Source organism: Mauremys reevesii, linkage group 1 (genome assembly GCF_016161935.1).
Source record: "Mauremys reevesii isolate NIE-2019 linkage group 1, ASM1616193v1, whole genome shotgun sequence".
Classification (NCBI taxonomy): Eukaryota; Metazoa; Chordata; order Testudines; family Geoemydidae; genus Mauremys; species Mauremys reevesii.
Window position 1 is genome coordinate 291,098,911 of NC_052623.1, and position 16,712 is coordinate 291,115,622.

A 16,712-nucleotide genomic window follows, 5' to 3' on the forward strand; every position below is an offset into this window, starting at 1 on the left:
CTACACTGAAGTGGGTTATAGCCCATGAATGCTGGACTCCTGGTTGTTTCTGCTCCAGAAGTGGCTGCATTTCAAAAGATGGATGGGTGAAGTGATTCATGGTCATATGCCTTTTGTAAAACACCTTCGGATCCTCTTGGATGAAAGGTGCTGTAGAAATGTAAGCTGCTTTGTCTTATTAGCAAATCCCTCTCTTCAGTAACAAAAGGTTATAGGTTACTGACTTTCAAGAGCGGAAAAGTGCTGCTCACACAATTATTTCCTCACTAAGAATACACATTTATCCAAAAATAAGGGTTTTCTGCTAGACAGATTTTCTGCTTTACTGCTTTTTCTTTTAAAGATGTCTACCATCTGATTACCACCATCCTCTGAAGTGGGTGCCGAAGGATCCGTGCTAACGGAGCCTGAGCACTGACTCCAGATGCTTGCCATGGCCTGCTTTGGAGGAAGAAAGCAGAGTGAAACGTGCAGTCTGAAACTGGTTTATTGTGGTCTCCCCGCATTGCAGTTTTAGGCGACATTCAGTCTCGGACCAGCTAGCGACGCTCAGCTGTCTGACACGGCTATGGGGTGGGAGCGAGGAGAGAAGAGGGGGAGGGCCGGGAATAAATCCCCATATCCAAACTACCTAGATTAATACACACCCGTACGGCTGCGGAGTTTTGCAATCCAGCTCCCCAGCTGAGCGCTCCCGGAGCGGCCCGCCCGCGGCGCTCAGCGCCTGCAAACTGCGCCCCCAACCTACACGTCCGGGGCGGGGGGCTGGGGGGGGTTGAAGTTGAGACCTCCGTTAAAGGTCACCGATGGCTGGGGAGCGGGGCCGGCCAGAGGGCGAGGGGTGGGGGCTGGGGAGTGGCCGCGGAGGCGGGGCCGGGCCGGGCTCCCCGCTCTAGCTCCGCCCTGGCCGCGCCAGGACCCTTTAAACAGGCGCCGGGGCGGCTCCAGCAGCGGTTACCGAGAGTGAGTCCGGCCGCGTTCCCGGAGCGGACACGCCGCGCTGCCCTGCGGTGAGTATCCGCCCGGGAGCGGCGGCGTCTGGCTGCGCGGGCGCTGCAGCGGGGCCCGCCTTGTGAGCGGGGCTCCGGCCGGTCCGAGGCCGGGTGCAGCCCCGCGGGGCGCTGCTGGGCTGCGAGGTGCCCCGGACACGCGCTCCCAGGGCTGCTCGCCGGCCCGCGCGCCCCGCCGCAGGGAGGGCGCGTGTCAGGCACCCCCGGCCGGCCGGCTTGCGGCGTGGGTCAGAGGCGCGACTCCCCGGGACCCCCCGGGTGGCGAGCAGGGGCCCGCGGTGTGGGGCTAGTGCAGAACACGCTGCCGGTGCCGCCTTTCAGCCCCCCCGCTTTCCAACGCCAGCCATGGGGCTTTCCGCGCAGGGCCTGGCTGGCGGCATTACAGGTGGCTCCCAGAAAAGCTGCAGGGTTCATGACCCCGTGTAGGGCCTCTGAAGCTGAGCCTCTGTCTGCCAGTTCCTAGCGTGACCGCCTTCGCGTGGGGACATCACTGTGCCCTGCACGGCTCGCTCCCGAGTGCAGTGACTCCTGGGGGAGCCCGGGGCGGGCCCAGCCAGCAAGGGGGCAGACGCGCCTCAGCGCGTAGGCAGTGATTTAAAATGGCTTTCGCTACCTACTGGGAACAAAATACCACCTGTGTGGGTTTTGTTGTCTCCTAGTAAACGTAAGTGCTCCCCACTTCTGGACACTTTTGCTAAAATATATTGGCTTCATTAGGCTAAGGGCTGGATTTACACCATACATGCCCTTAGGCACAGCATCTTCAGCGTTCACCCTGGCTACACCTGGTGTTTATGTAGTATGCACTTTTAGAGAGGTAAGGTGCCCCTAGATCGCTGGTGCCCCTGGGCATGTGCCTAATTGGAAATCCAGCCCTGCCTTTCTCCTTGGCCAAACTAAATCCCTGGATATTGGATGGTTAAATAATGCTGATATCTGGCGGGTGCTTGATTAATTAGTATTTTGCTAGCTTGCTAGAAATACCTTGAGCCTGATGCGCATATATATGTTTGGATATACTAAATTGATACTTGCAATAACTTAGTCTCCTAAAACTATATGCTAACTAACCAGCAGTGTCTGTTGGGTAATGGTAGTACAGAATCAGTGGCCCAACTTGTTGTGGGGTAGTGAGATCAACCGTATCATCTTCTTCTATCTATGACTCTTCAATATCATTTGGATATTGCAGGGGGGAGAGAGGGAAGAGTTACTGCAAAATCACTTAAGAATAGTGGGTCTGGAGGGTTTGCATTTCAGAGTTTGAGTTGACTGAAGGCAGGAAGGTGTGCGTGGACTAACATGCGTAAATTCAAAACATCAGTTTATGAAACAATCTGAATTCTCTTGTTATCTGATACCTGTGGAAAAGAAGCATATACAGGAGAACCTCCGAGTTATGAACACCTCAGGAATGGAGGTTGTTGGTAACTGAAATGTTCCTAATGTTATGGTTGGTCTTTCAAAAGTTTACAACTGAGCATTGACTTAATACAGCTGGGAAACTTCTTTATGCAGAAGGAAAACGCTGCTTTTAACCATCTTAATTTAAATGAAACTAGCATAGAAGAGTTTCTTCACCTTGTCTAATTTTTTTAAACTTCCACTTTGTTTTTTTTATTAGTTTACATTCAGTACGGTACTGTATTTGCATTTTGTGGGCTTTTTGTTTGTTTCGCTGCTGCTGCCTGATTGATTGTGTACTTCCAGTTCCAAATAAGGTGTGTGGTTGACCAGTCAAGTCCTAACTCTGGTGTTCATAACTCTGAAGTTCCACTTTAGTAGATGTGTACACATAGCATATTAGCCTGCCAAGCTGATTACTTAAGTTCCTGGCCAAAACAATTCCATTTTCAACAGGTCTTACTGTGTAACCATTGTGACAAAACAAATTTTGTGTAGTACATGACTAGGAAGGCTTGGTGTGGTCTCTTGTACATCAGACTAGCTTTTCTAGTAGCTTTAACATCTAAAATTGGCTTGATGTAAGATTAGTAGCTTGAAAGATTTCCCCCTTCCCCAAATAGCATTCTTCACAGAACTTCATAAGCAAGGGATCACTTTTCTGAAGCAGGATTTACTTCCAGAAGCTCAAGTACACAGCAGTTATCTAACTATTGAGTGCTGACAGTGTTGTACAAGACAGTTCCTGTCCTAAGACACTTGCATTCTAGTGTGGTTTTGTTTTTGAGGGGGAGGAATCTCATGCTACATCAGCCTGTCAGCAGAAACTATAAATAGTAAATACTTCTAAACACTAAATAGTAAACACTCCACATTTCCCTTTTTCTAGGTTACCATTTTATGAAAGCATCATAGTTTGTTTTTGTTTTTTTAAAAAAACTGCATCAGGGAAAAGTGTCTGAAGTAGTGCAACATTTTCCAGACTCTAAGGTTAAGTTTTGTTTTTTGAGGCAGTTTTTTGCAGATTGGACTGTTGGGGTGAGGACCCTTGCTATTTTGTCAGGTTCCATGACTGAATGGTTGAACCAGCTCCTTGTGCTCAGTAAACAAACTTGCAGGGCTTCTGCAGGAGATAGTCCTCTCATCCAGTGAAATGTGACGGAACAGTCATCTTGTGTTGCGGGCATGGGGGGGAATCTCCATTGGCTCAGAGCATCCTAGTTTTGCCCTGCTTTTCCGAACAGGACTCCAAACAGCTTACTGCCCCATGACCTCTCCAATCAGTAGTGAGTGTTTGCGGGGGGTGGGGTGGGGTTATTTGGTTGTTTAGTATCGAAGGTGGCTCACTGTGCTCTTATGTGCCATGGGGAGATTGTACTAGTGCATGCTCTTGTAGGGAAGTGTTGTAGTGATAATGCTAGTGTCTGCATACTTGTCACACCCAACTAGTTGTAGAAGTGGGACAAATATTGAAGTGGAAAAGGGAAAGTGTCAGTTTGGGGGGGCACAGCTGAGCAGGAGAAATGAAGTATAGAAATGCTGCATTTTCCCATGGGCTCGGACTCCAAAACCCAGAAACAGTTAATTAGGTGTTTGCAGTTAGCTTAGGAAAAACAACTTGGTCATGAACTGTTCAGCTATGGGAATGTTTCATGCAGCTCTATGTACATTATGTGCATGGGAGTAGCCCCCCTCTTTAGGTTCCTGTTGCTTTAATTGTATAGCTTTTCTGCTCCTGGCTGGCTCTTACAAAACTCTAGTCTTTTGATTGCATCCAGTGGAAACTCCAACCCAGGTATCATTTTTAATGTGTAGCTAATGTAGAAGGCTTCTGGATTGGGAGCTGCCTGGAAGGCATAGCTCTACCCATGCACCTCCTATTGTGTGTGTGTGCATCTCTTCCTTTGGTAGCAAACAGGGTTGGGCACCTAATTGCAGGGCACAGTAGCTGCCTCTAGGTGTTCTTGAGGCAGCCTCACTGCCTTGATCCCTTTGCATTGCATGGGAGTGTAGCTTTTCCCCACATGCTGCTGTTTAGCATATTGCCTGTTCACCATTCTAGGTAAAATATCTTGATCAATTTTGGCTCTTATGTCCTTCACTAATACATTGAGCCCTCTGTCATCATGGTTAAAACTTCTGAAGGGTTAAAGTTGGCTTCTTTTCTGGACTGCCACTTAGGCAAGATGTCCTACTTGTGACTCTACACACTGTGCATGTTTAAATGCAAAAAAACACGAGTTTGATCTTCAATAAGAATCAAAGCTTTAATGTCAACCACCTACAGAATTTTTGCTCAACCCTCCGACAAATGCTTTACTTAACATAGTATGAAATGTGAGTTCCTAGACCAAACACCGAGCAAGGGCAAGCAAATACTTTTTTAAGGTGTGTTTTTTAATGTAGTATGAAACATCTCAAACACTTATTTGTTTGTTTTTCAAAAAATTGCCTAAATACTAGTGACTGCTAATTTAACCCTATATTCCCGTCAGCGAATGTCACCAAACTGGGGAATGGGAGGGGGAGGAGGAGGGTAGTATAGTCATGACTTTCAATGTGGAGTAAATAAGAGCACCACTCTGAGAAGGGGTGCAGGGGATAGAATTAAGTACCTCTTGGCAGGCACATACTGGAAGTCCAGGTGTACGCTCCTCTGGAGAGGAGGGTGGCTGCCAAGAACTCATAAAAATGAAAGTTCAGAATTATAGGGTACCATTGGTACAAACATCTGGAAAACTTAGTACCACGTCAATGGCTCTTAAATTCATTAAAGGCCTGCCTGAACTAGCAGAAGGCTTATCAAGTTCTGCAAGCAGCTTTCATGAGCTACAGCATCCTCACTACCCTTCTGAGAACTGAAATCAGAATGTTATTAATCTGCCTGTGGAGCTGTAATGTATAGCATAGCTCATGATGGAGTAAAGTAGACAGAATACATGCTATCTAGCTTTTAATGGAAATAATTGATTTTTAGGGCAGGACTACGTATAGTGTTCTCTAGCTATCTGGCCACTCTGAGGTGCTGTATGTGGAACAGATTAACAGACTGCTTCTCACTGAAGTGTCTCTCCTAATCTCGACTGCTTGGGGATGACTTGTGCTGATAGCTCAAGGAATATTGCTGTTGCTGCTATATAAGCTCCTATGGGAATGTTGAAGGGGAGGACAGTTGGCCTTGGTCTCCTCAGGGACACTCACCTTCTTGAAGCACTAACCTTTGTTGAAGTTTGAAAATCAAAAGCCTTAAGAACATCAAATTCTGACTTTAAATTCTGTCTAGGTACTTGCATGGCCTTTATCACAGTGTAGTCTCTGAGCTAAGAGGTGAAAACATTATCTATGCATCTTGTAATTCATAATGGATTTTATCCTCTCAGTGCCTCTCTGGGGTATGGCAGTGCTTTCCCTATTTTCTAGTTGAGGACTAGAGACCCAGGGTAGATTAATTGACTGTCCCAGGAAGGCTGTGACTGAGCTGTGAACCTGGATCTCAGTTCCTGTATACCCCATCACTGGGGCTGTCATTATTAAATTTTTTTGTAAGAAAAGATGCAATTAAGTGTGTGTATGTACATAGAGGAGTTCAAATGTGAAAATCAAAAACACAAGGCACTGCCCTGCCTTTTAACAGTGCCAAAGCCCTGTGAGGCCCAAGAAAGAAGCTTATTTAATAAAATTTTGACTTGGCATGTTCTCTGAGACGCATACGAAGTGGGAAGGAATCTAACTGCAGAATGGAGGAGAATGTACAAGGGTTTGGAAGAGGAATGCAGCCTCTCTCCCTCTTTCAGAGGACCCTGTTTGCCATGATTGATGTCAGCTGCTGTGTGGTAGCACAGCCAAACACTTGAATAAAAGAAATGGAATCTTAATTTTTAGACTCTACAGTGATGCCAAGAATGACAAATAGTGGTGTCATAAAACAAATCTTACTAGCCTGCTTGGAGTATTTGTTACCAACTCATTGAGAAGCAACAGTGCTAAGCTCTTGGAAAGGTTGCACAAATATTTCAGTAATTAAATTAATGTCACCACCATAAATGGAACCGCTACTAAGCCACTTCTGTATTAAACAGAACAGTTCCATAAACCTCTGCTTAAGAATTCGCTTAAGATGTCCCAATTTGAGTTAATCAGTTAATCTTGTTTTCCCACATTTCACTAAAGGCTGTTTTTTTCCCTATTGAGCAAAGGTCTCTTAGCAGTTACTTAGCAACATTCCTTTTGTAGGGCATGCTGTCAGTTTCAGGACAAGGGCACCTGTATTTTCCCTTCTGTGATTCCCCTGAAGGGCACCCACTTAAAGGTTTCCAGCTTCCAGCCCTTCCCTCTCCTGGGCAGAGACCTGCATCTCACTTGCTTCTGACTGGATGATTTTTATTTTATTTTTTTCAGGCTGCACAGCTCCCTGATCTACACTGATATATCCCCAGCAAGCCAGTCTGCCTAAAGGCCAGTGCCTACACTTGGCTTTCTCTGCAAGGGCTATGAACAGTGTGTTGCTAGTCGTGATAAGTTACCACACAGCTCCTTCTAAGCAAGCACGTTTACTCTTGAGGGGGAAAAACATTAGAGACAGCATAGACTAACAATAAAAGAACACCAAAGATTACCCCAATGCCAATCTCGGGTTCTGGTAAGTGTCAGCCCTTCAAATCCCACTGCTGGGTTTCCCCTGTGGCTAAAGTTCTGATCGGTCTCTTGATCAGGAACCAGAATGAAGGCCCCAAGTCAGTTTAAGGTCAGTCCATTTATTCCAAAGTCCTTGGTCTGTTTGGTCTCTGGAGAATCTGGTTTGAGAGGTTCCCAAGCAGGTGGTACTTCTCTGGAGGTGTTTATAACCTCAGTGCTTTGCCTTAATTATCCCCCCCCTGTTGTTACCACAGTTCCTCAAGGAACTGAAAACCCTGGCCCCATGGAGTGGATATAGTCCTTGGCCTACAAAGATGCATAAACCATTCATATGCTTAATACAGTACAGTTTCCCCAAGATAGTGACTCAGAAGCATTCTTTTGTAGGACACACCATGCTACCCCTCCACAGGTATCTGAAACTCAATTTAACTCTAAGGCAGATGGAGCTACTTGAACAGAGCTCCTAATTTTGAATAAGGGCTGCACAATGGGGAAAATAATGAGCTGAGCTGCTCAGATCTGAAGGTTAAGGATGGAGTTGGAAGCCAAAAGATGGGCAAAGGGGAAGATCTTGTTAGGAGGAGTGTTGCTCTGGCTTTAGGGTTGCCGGGTGTCTAGTTTTCGACCAGAACAGCCGGTCAAAAAGGGATCCTGGTGGCTCTAGTTGGCACTGCCAACCAGGCCGTTAAAAGTCCAGTTGGTGGCGCAGTGGGGGCCTGGGGCTAAGGCAGGGCTCCTTGCCTGCCCTAGCTCCATGCAGCTCCTGGGAGCGGCTGCCAGGTCCCTGCAGCACCTACACACATGGGAGGCTCCAAGAACTGCCCCAGCCCTGTGGGATGGCTCCCATTGGCTAATGGAGCTGTTGGGGTGGCACCTGCAGATGCAAGGACATTATGCGGAGCCTTCCTGGCCATCCATGTGCGTAGGGGCTGTAGGGACCTGGTAGCAGCTTCCTGGGAGCTGCCGTAAGTGCTACTGGGACAATGCACCCCAAACCCTCTCCTGTGTCCCAGCCTTAACTCTTCCTTGACCCCAAACCCCTCATTCCCAGCCCCACCCCAGAGCCTGCACTCCCAGCTGGAGTCCTCGCCTCCCTTCTGCACCCCAACCCCTTGCCCCAGCCTGGTGAAAGTGAGTGGAGGGTGTGGGGGGGGGGAAGCAGGGGTATGGAGGAGGCAGGGCCTTGGAGAAGGGGTGGAGCAGTGGTATTGGGTTTTGTGCAATTAGAAAGTTGGCAACCCTATCTGGCTTGTAAAACAAGTGCATGGGAAAAGGAAGAATATAAAAGACTAAATGAATGGTGCTTAGCCTAGCTTCTCTTTAGACACCATCATGCCAACTGTGGTGCTCGGGAAGAAACCTTACAGGTCTGCTGAGGTAGGAGTTGGTATTGGTGTATGCGTTTCTCTCTTGCTACAGAAATTAACTTTCTTTTAAAATTTTAGCTTTTCAGAACCTTTTTCAAATGTAAACTGAACATAAACCAGTTGTGTGTGGTTCTTTTTCTTTCTGAGTCTATAGGCGGACTGCAGTAGTTCCTCTGCTGCTTATTGGTTTGCCAAGCTGCAAAATGCAATAAAAATACTTGTCAGTCTTACAACTCCAATTCAAAACCCTGCAGACAGCAGTGAAACTGTCAAGAGCGTGGGCGGTGGGGGGGAGCCCCCCTTTGGGGAGACTAGCCCCTGCAGCCAGAACCACAAGCCCTCCCACCTGGAGGATGCATTCCCCCTTTGGCTGGAGGTGCCCTGGGCTGGCTGGACGCCCAAGTGCTCTCCCCTTGACCAAAGGAGTCCCGGGGCAGCTGCACCGCGCCTCCCTTCCCCAGACCCCAATTAGGGGTCTTGCTCTCATCAGAAGAAGCTTTTCATATGTCCCATGCAGGGTTCTAAAGTGGCTGAGGAGGGGGTATTTGCCACGCCACATCCTGGGTTCATCAGTAATCTCTCTGGAGTCTAGGGAGCACCAGCTGCAGCCTCCCCTGGCCTATTATACCCACTGCCCATGGCCAAGAGTCTTGCTACTGCCCTTTGGGGAAAACAACTAGGAATAGCAAAGACAGGTCTGAAAGTTGACGGGGGGGATATTTCTCCACTTTTTCTTTCTTCACATCCTCCCTGAACAGAAGGTCCTGGATGGGTAGGTGTGTGTAGGAGTCCTACTTCCAGCAGTTAGAAGGGAGATGACACTTCAGATGTCATGCCTATCAAGCCTCTGACTAATAAGATGGCGTCCAAAGCACTGATCAAGGACAGGTCTGCCTCTTCAGTAATTAGAGGTAGCAAGGGAGGCTGAGCTGTGCCAGGGAAGCCTCAACCTTCTCCTCCCCTCCCCCCAAATGTCTATCTCTAATTAGCATAGGAGAACTTTACAGGACCACAAGGCCTGCCTAGCAGCCCTTCATGCCTTTTGAAAACTTTCCCTATGTCAGTACCATACTGGTGCTGCAATATTTACACACAGATGAAATACTTGTCTTAAAACTACAACATCAGTGGAATTCTGGCTCTGCATTTAAAAAAAACTAACTGGGCCTCCACTGTTGTTCAGTATACAGTCATGGCCCCTGCCCCAAAGAGTTTACAATCTAACAAATGGAAAAAAGGGGGCATGAGGAAACAGCAGCTGAACTCAATTATTTTCTCATTAAAATCCTGACCTTAAATCTGCTTTATAGAGGAGTGCTGTTGCAGTGAGGGAACTAACATTGTCTTTATTACAAGTATCTTGATTGTCTGGAAAATTGCATCTAATTAATAGTTTCATTTGAGAAACAAAATCCAGTTGTCCCAAGGGCCTCCCAGTGTCACCTTAACTGTAGTGCTCTTTTGTTAGCAGTTAGCTTTTGGCATTCATGGAAGTGCCATCCTAGCAGCACCAGTTTTCCTTTTATGGCTGTAGGGGGTGGAGTCTCTCCACTATCAAATATTTAAGTATCAAACCAGTAAGTGCAATAACTACGTTCCTAAAATTTACTATAGCTTGTGGCTGTCAGACATTTTCTTTCACAAAATTCTACTTTGAATATTTAGGCTCTAGCACATACCTGCCTAGTGAAGGTGAGGTTTTTATGTCACTAGCATGAGGATGCCTCAGAAATAATCCCCATTAGCCACTAAATTTCAGACACTAGTTCAGAAAAAAACAAGTCCTTTGCATAGTGAATTGCTCTCCAGTGAGGCAAACCTTATGGCTTATGCCATTTTCCAAGGCGCAGACTCTACAGAAAAACAAAAGCCCTTTGTTGGCACAATTGGTTGGCTTCCATCAGAAAAGAGAAACAGGATTAATGAAGCATAGAAACTGAAATTACATCCATCTGGGAGGGTGTTCATTCAAGGTACAGTAAAGCCATTATGCATGTAACTTTGTGCATATCCAATTCATGTAACTTTCAAAATCGTGAACAGGGAATGTAAAATGTGGGTTTTTTGGGAGGCAGTATCTTCTGTTTCCAGGTCTTCTGTTGAATGCACCAAGCAATATTGCATACAACAGTGGGAACTTGGATGTTTAAAGATTTGTTCCCTAAGTTTACTTGGAGGCTCCTGCAGCATTACAGATAAGCCCATAAAGGCTATTTGACCTTATGAGTACTATCTGGGATGTAGAATGTGTTTAGTACTCACAATCTGACTACTATAGACACTTTCTTATAGAACTAGGCTCAAAACAGCCAAAAATCTGGCAGACCCGCAGCATTGTGTTAAATGACAACAGCTCACAGACTCTTTTTTTGTATTGACTCTGAACTGTACCTGTGAAACAATTCAGTGAACAATCTCAATCTTGCTGCTCTGTCTCTAATTGCTAGTGCATCTTCCACAGAGTCAGGATGCCGAACTGGGGAGGAGGTAACAAGTGTGGTGCCTGTGGACGAACAGTCTACCACGCTGAAGAGGTTCAGTGTGATGGGAGGAGTTTCCACAGATGCTGCTTTCTCTGCAGTAAGTATCCTCACACACTGCTTTCTGTGTCGTGCTAACTCTTCAGTGAAAGCTTCAGTGGCTCTATTGCATGTCAGACTGAACGGTGTCTGGGCAAGATGCTCTTCTACAAACATATCCATAGGGGTTACATAATAAAGGCTCTGAGTTGGCACTTGGGAAACTGAATGGCAGTGCAAGTTGACAGAGTGGTCTAGTTTTGGGGGGCACTCAAGAAAGCTATGAATGCTGTCAGACTTAGATTAACTTGCCACCCTTTCCCTTATGCCCCATAAGGACCTCCGTGTCAGAGGGAGAGCTCATCCAGAACCACCGAGAGAGTGTCGTCTCCTCTGGTGTGGAAGAGTTCATAAAGAGACTTGTTAAACTGCGCCTAGATCTCTCCTTCACAACTTATGTCTGTAAAAGGCCAGGAACATGTTTTGGAGTGAGAAACCTACATTTGAATTCTGTCCAATAGGTAATAGCCTTCTTGTGGTGCCGCATTTGTTTAGATACAGTTTTGTAGAGCCAAGCTGCTGCCTCTGAATCTGTTGGAAAGTAGATGGAGGGCTGAAGGAATAATTAAATGAGTCCTCCCTTTCCCTCTTTCACCCAGGTCCATGTAGATTGTGTAGGATATTAAAGCATCAGTAGTTTGGCTGAATTTCTAACTAAATACATGTAGCAGAGCCAAAATCTTAGCTCTCCTTGGCATATGAGCAGAGTCCAAGTTGCTATTTTTCGGTCTAACTAACTCATTCAGGCATCAAAACTAGCTTTTTCTGCTGTAAAGATTGTTGATTAGTTGTAAAAAAGGTAATCTTATACCTTCAACTGCCTGTCTAACACAATCAAAGTACTTCAATTCATTGCAAGTATGCAGTGTCACTATGTCCAGCGTTCTGGCCTCGGCCTTCTGGGGACCAGAATTAGGGTTCAGCCTTGGTTTATAGGAAACTACAGTTACAAATGGGAAGACTTTCAAAACTAGCTTGCCACTTGCAACATCCCATCTATGTGTGATGATGGGATATAGGTGTGTTCATGTTCCTTTTCCTGGTACTCTACAGCAATTATAACAAATTATTTGGCTGTGGCTCAGTTGGCTTAAGTTCATATTTTATAGAAGTTTCTCCTATTAGAAACTTGGAACATGCAGTCAGACTGTTGGTTTAGTATGTTTCACTCTGAGTGAAGCCAAGGTCATGTTTATGTTTTGCTGAGCTTAAAACATAAAGACTTAGTGTATTTTAAAATTGATTAATTGCTCTTAATTATAAAATGCATCAACTGTCTACAGCAGTGGTTCTCAAACTTCATTTTATCCCCTTCTGACAACAAATTATTACATGACCCCAGGAGAGGGGGAACTGAAGTCTGAGTCCTGCCACCCTGGGGGGGGGTGTGTGTGTGTGTGTATGAAGCCCAAGGGCTTCAGCCCCAGGCAAGGGGGCTTGTAACCTGAGCCCTGCTGCCCAAGGCTGAAGCCCTCAGACTTCGGCCACAGGCCTCAGCAAGTCTAACACCTTCCCCCAGTTTGAGAACCACTGGTCTACTAAATCAATGCAATAAACAAAGGTTTCTGTGTATTTTGAAGCTTACAGCTTTTTTTTAAGCTAAGTCTTAGAACTGGATTGTAGTTGGGCTTTCAGTCCAACCTGTATCCTGTACAGACCTCAAAATGCTATGACTGAAGGTAGTTACAAGTATTTAGAAGAGGGAAGCAGAAATAGCTGTATTCCTTACTGCTGTGACCTTGAGCAAGTCTCTTAACTTCTGTCCTCCGATCAATCTGCATAATACATCCAGTTCTTTCCTGCCTGCTAAAATGTTGCTGTTCACACCTGGTTTCATTCTTCCTGAAGCTCTCCATTCCTCAGAAAAGAAGGATCAGCCACTTGCAATAGAAAGATACCCAATATTACATCATAGGCTACTGAAAGCAATCTGGTTCCTGGGTTTACAGTTCTAGTCTGGTATCCATAAAAAGTAAACAGAACCCCAGGATCTATAATAGCATTACAAAAGCTGTGGGGAAGCAGTTTGTCCATGTGAACAGAGGGCTGTGAACTGTCAGACAATTAAATGCTGCTGCTCTGATACAGGTGCTTGTTTCCATGTAACTTGAAGCAAGAGAGGAAATTGCTGACTTTAGTATCTGGTTTTCTGTGCAACCTCATTAATCAAACTACGGCAAGTCTCCATTCTTTAAATATCAGCACCATGAGGGTGGGAGGGAATAGAGCCTCTTGATGAAGCTAAACATAATTCACCAATTCAATAGAGATGCTGCCTCTTCTTCCTAGTGAACTGTGGAACTGCTGAAAATTAGAACTGTGGACAGGGGAACCCGTGACATCTGGCATTTGACATTTTTTGGTTTACTTCATGTGCTATGGCTGAAAATGGCCCCTTCTGACAATCTGAAACTTTTTTCCCAGTGGTTTGTCGGAAAAACTTAGACAGCACAACTGTAGCAATACATGACGATGAGGTTTACTGCAAGTCCTGCTATGGAAAAAAGTACGGTCCTAAAGGCTATGGCTATGGCCAAGGAGCAGGCACACTCAACATGGACAGAGGCGAGAGACTGGGCATCAAGCATGACAAGTAAGTTCAACTCTTCACTATATCTGACAGCAAGATGTGCAGTTGGCTTGTGATCTTCATGTTGTGCCAAAGGTTCTTCGTGCAGGAGTTAAAGGCCAAATGCTCTTACAGATGTATAATGTGGCTGTGTTCTAAACGCACATCAAAATGCCAGTGTATCCCAGAGCAGAATATTGAAGTAGACACACTGTGCAGGTCAGAGGAGCACTGAACCCATGATGCCTGTTCCTGCAGTCCTGCTGCATGCAACTTCCAGTGATATCAGTGGGAGTTACCTGTAGGCAAGGATTTCAGGATCAAGCTTTTAATCTTTCTGTATTAAAAATTATATTGTGCTGGTTACTGGCTTTATGCAAGTGTAAAGATTACTAAACATGGCTTGTTTAGTATTCAAATCCTACTTACTGGCTGATAGGCTCATACACTACGCTTTGACAAGGTTGTATTCTAGTTATGAATTAAAATAAAGGCGGATTTGAGGTTGTATAGAGATTTAATGTCTACATGGAAAACTTAATCCTGCTCTGTCTAAATTGAAGTGCCTCACTGCATTTCAGTCTTGGGTATAGCAAGTAGCAGGCTAGCTAGTAGCAAAAGTGTGATAGAATGGGTTCTTACAGCAGGCCAGGTCAAAATACTTAAAGATGTATCAAAACCTGCTCAGAGTTGGAGTTTGCATCAAAACACAAAATGCCATAACTAGTACACAATTCTGATTTCATGAAAGGCTTAACGTGGACATCTAGTTCCATTAAAGTTCAACTGTGTTAGTAGCTCAGTCTTCCTAAAATTCCAGCTTCTAGATCTTAACAGTTGAGATGTAAATTCTTATGAGGTGGTTCAGTCAGTATCTCCAAATTTAATTTAGAAACTGGCATACTGACTTGGGCAATAGCTCATCAAGTCAGTATCCGGTATTAGATACTACTTTGCAGTGTTTACACCTTCTGGATAACTGGGAAGTATTATGACATGGAGGAAACTTAACATCATGCAGTCATTAACTAAATACAAGGGTCAGGTAGGCCTATTATGCAAAATTCCCTTAAAATAGCAGCTTCTCAGCATGGAAAACACCATTAATCAAACTAGTTCAGTGTTGATGTGGTGATCTTTTAAATCAAGATAAGGTGAGGGTGGATTTTAAAGATGCATGCATGTCTGGGGCTGCAGTCATTATGGATTCTGGCAAAACCTAGGTGTATTTAGTTGCAAATAACTGAATATGTGATAAATACACAAATTATCTCCCTGCTCTCCTCCTTTTTTTTTTAAGAACAGTGTGCCCTTGTAGGGGGCATGGAGGAACATTCAGGAGATATGGCAGGGGGCTGGGAGGGAGGGCCACCCAGCCCATTCTGCCCTCAGCTCAACCCTGGCCCTTGGCTCCTAGCCCCAACCATAGCTCTGGCCACAGCCTTGGCCTCCTTACCCCCGTCCACCCCTCCCCTCCTTAGGAGCTCTAGCCACACTCCCGGCCATGGTTCCCAACTGTGTCTCAAGGGAGAAGAGGTGCAGGCAAGGGGTGGGGGTGGGGGGTGACATGAAAAGTTTGGGGACCACTGATTTAGAGGGTAAATAGGAGCACAAGACTGACCTCCTATATACCTGTTCCTTCTAGCACACCATCTCCTCACCGACCTACAACAAGTCCAAATACTTCAAAGTTTGCTCAGAAATTTGGAGGTGCAGAGAAATGCTCTAGATGTGGTGATTCTGTTTATGCTGCTGAGAAAGTAATAGGAGCCGGAAAGGTAAAGTAGGATTTCGATCAAGTTCTTTGCTAAATAGGGTATGGGGGACGGGGAGATGCAATCAAAGGAAGGGTTGGCTCAAAACAGAACTGTTTTGAGCATATTTAGCCAGAAAGAGTCAGGTAGGCCAATTGTGATGCAAAATTCCCTTAGTATAGCAGCTTCTCAGCATGGAAAACACCATTGAATCAAACTGGTTCAGTGTCATCTAAACCAAGATAGAGGTGAGTGAGGGTTTTAAAGAGAAATGCATGTGGCTGTGGTTGGGGCTGCAGTCATGTTAGATTCTGGCAAAACCTAGATGTATTTAGTGTTTTACCTAAGGCATAATATTTCTTTGCTAACTTGCATCTGAAACAATCTGTTAAAAGAGCTGGTCTCTATCACCAATCATGTCATTTCATTATCTAAGTGAGAAACCAAAAACGTTTCAAGTAGGATCCTTGTCTGCTTTAGGCTACAGGAGTCTGTACCTATCTCTATTTAAATGTTACTTTCAAGAGTCTCTCTCGTACCTAATGTGTCTCGTAAATACGACTTGTACTCTTTGCTTCTCTTAGCCTTGGCACAAAAACTGTTTCCGATGTGCTAAGTGTGGGAAGAGTCTAGAATCCACAACCCTGACAGAGAAAGAAGGTGAAATTTATTGTAAAGGTAAGATGAAGTAACATGCATGAACGAACTGCTTACAGTTCAGAGTAACATGCTCTAAACAGCAGAGATGTTCAGTTCAGATCTGGAGTCACTCTGGGGTAGGAATCCTGTGCTGACATCTGATAAGGATTCCTTCATTTTGACAGGGTTGGGACACTTAGCACTGCAGTATGGCTCAAAATTCTTCTGCAACCGTGCAATATTACTTAGTGATGCTGTTCTGTTTGAGGCATAGTTAAATGGCTCTAAATGCTCTATTCTCCAGCATCCTTCCATGAACATTGCTTTGGAGCACACAGACTGCTGAGCAGTCCTGAGCAATAGAAGTCAAGTAACTTGCAGGCATCCGAACATGTCTTTCTGAAAAAGTTGTGTATTTTTTTTTTCCTTTCAGGCTGCTATGCAAAGAACTTTGGCCCCAAAGGATTTGGATATGGCCAGGGAGCAGGTGCCCTTGTTCATGCTCAGTGAAGGAGTAAAATCCAAGGCTGATCATGATTCACTGAGAGGCCTTCTCTGCAACAAGGCACAGCTTAAGTGTTACTAGTTACTGTGAAACTGACACTAGTGTATTATAATATTGCTTAGATCGAGCTTTTACCCAATGCTAAGGCACTACGTATTTCTCTATTTTTCTCATGCACCACATGTTAATGAACACTATATTAGCACTGTCATTCCACTTCAATAAAGCTTTGCCTATTGTGACTGTT

General features: G+C 45.3%; 1 protein-coding gene across 1 annotated transcript; it reads left to right on the top strand.

Annotated features, from left to right (window-relative positions):
- The first annotated feature begins 860 nt into the window (after window positions 1-860).
- On the top strand, window positions 861-16,712 carry CSRP2 (cysteine and glycine rich protein 2). Its single transcript, XM_039492907.1, has 6 exons — window positions 861-1,010; window positions 10,881-10,999; window positions 13,423-13,591; window positions 15,213-15,345; window positions 15,906-15,999; window positions 16,394-16,712. The coding sequence occupies exons 2-6, from the start codon at window positions 10,888-10,890 to the stop codon at window positions 16,468-16,470; spliced, it is 585 nt and encodes a 194-aa protein (XP_039348841.1). The 5' UTR covers window positions 861-1,010; window positions 10,881-10,887; the 3' UTR covers window positions 16,471-16,712.

Bases quoted from the DNA above. Each gene is read 5' to 3' on its own strand.
- CSRP2 (XM_039492907.1), top strand. From the start codon at position 10,888: ATGCCGAACTGGGGAGGAGGTAACAAGTGTGGTGCCTGTGGACGAACA. The intron at 13,592-15,212 runs GTAAGTTCAACT...TGTTCCTTCTAG, and splicing joins CTGGGCATCAAGCATGACAA to CACACCATCTCCTCACCGAC. The intron at 15,346-15,905 runs GTAAAGTAGGAT...TGCTTCTCTTAG, and splicing joins AAGTAATAGGAGCCGGAAAG to CCTTGGCACAAAAACTGTTT.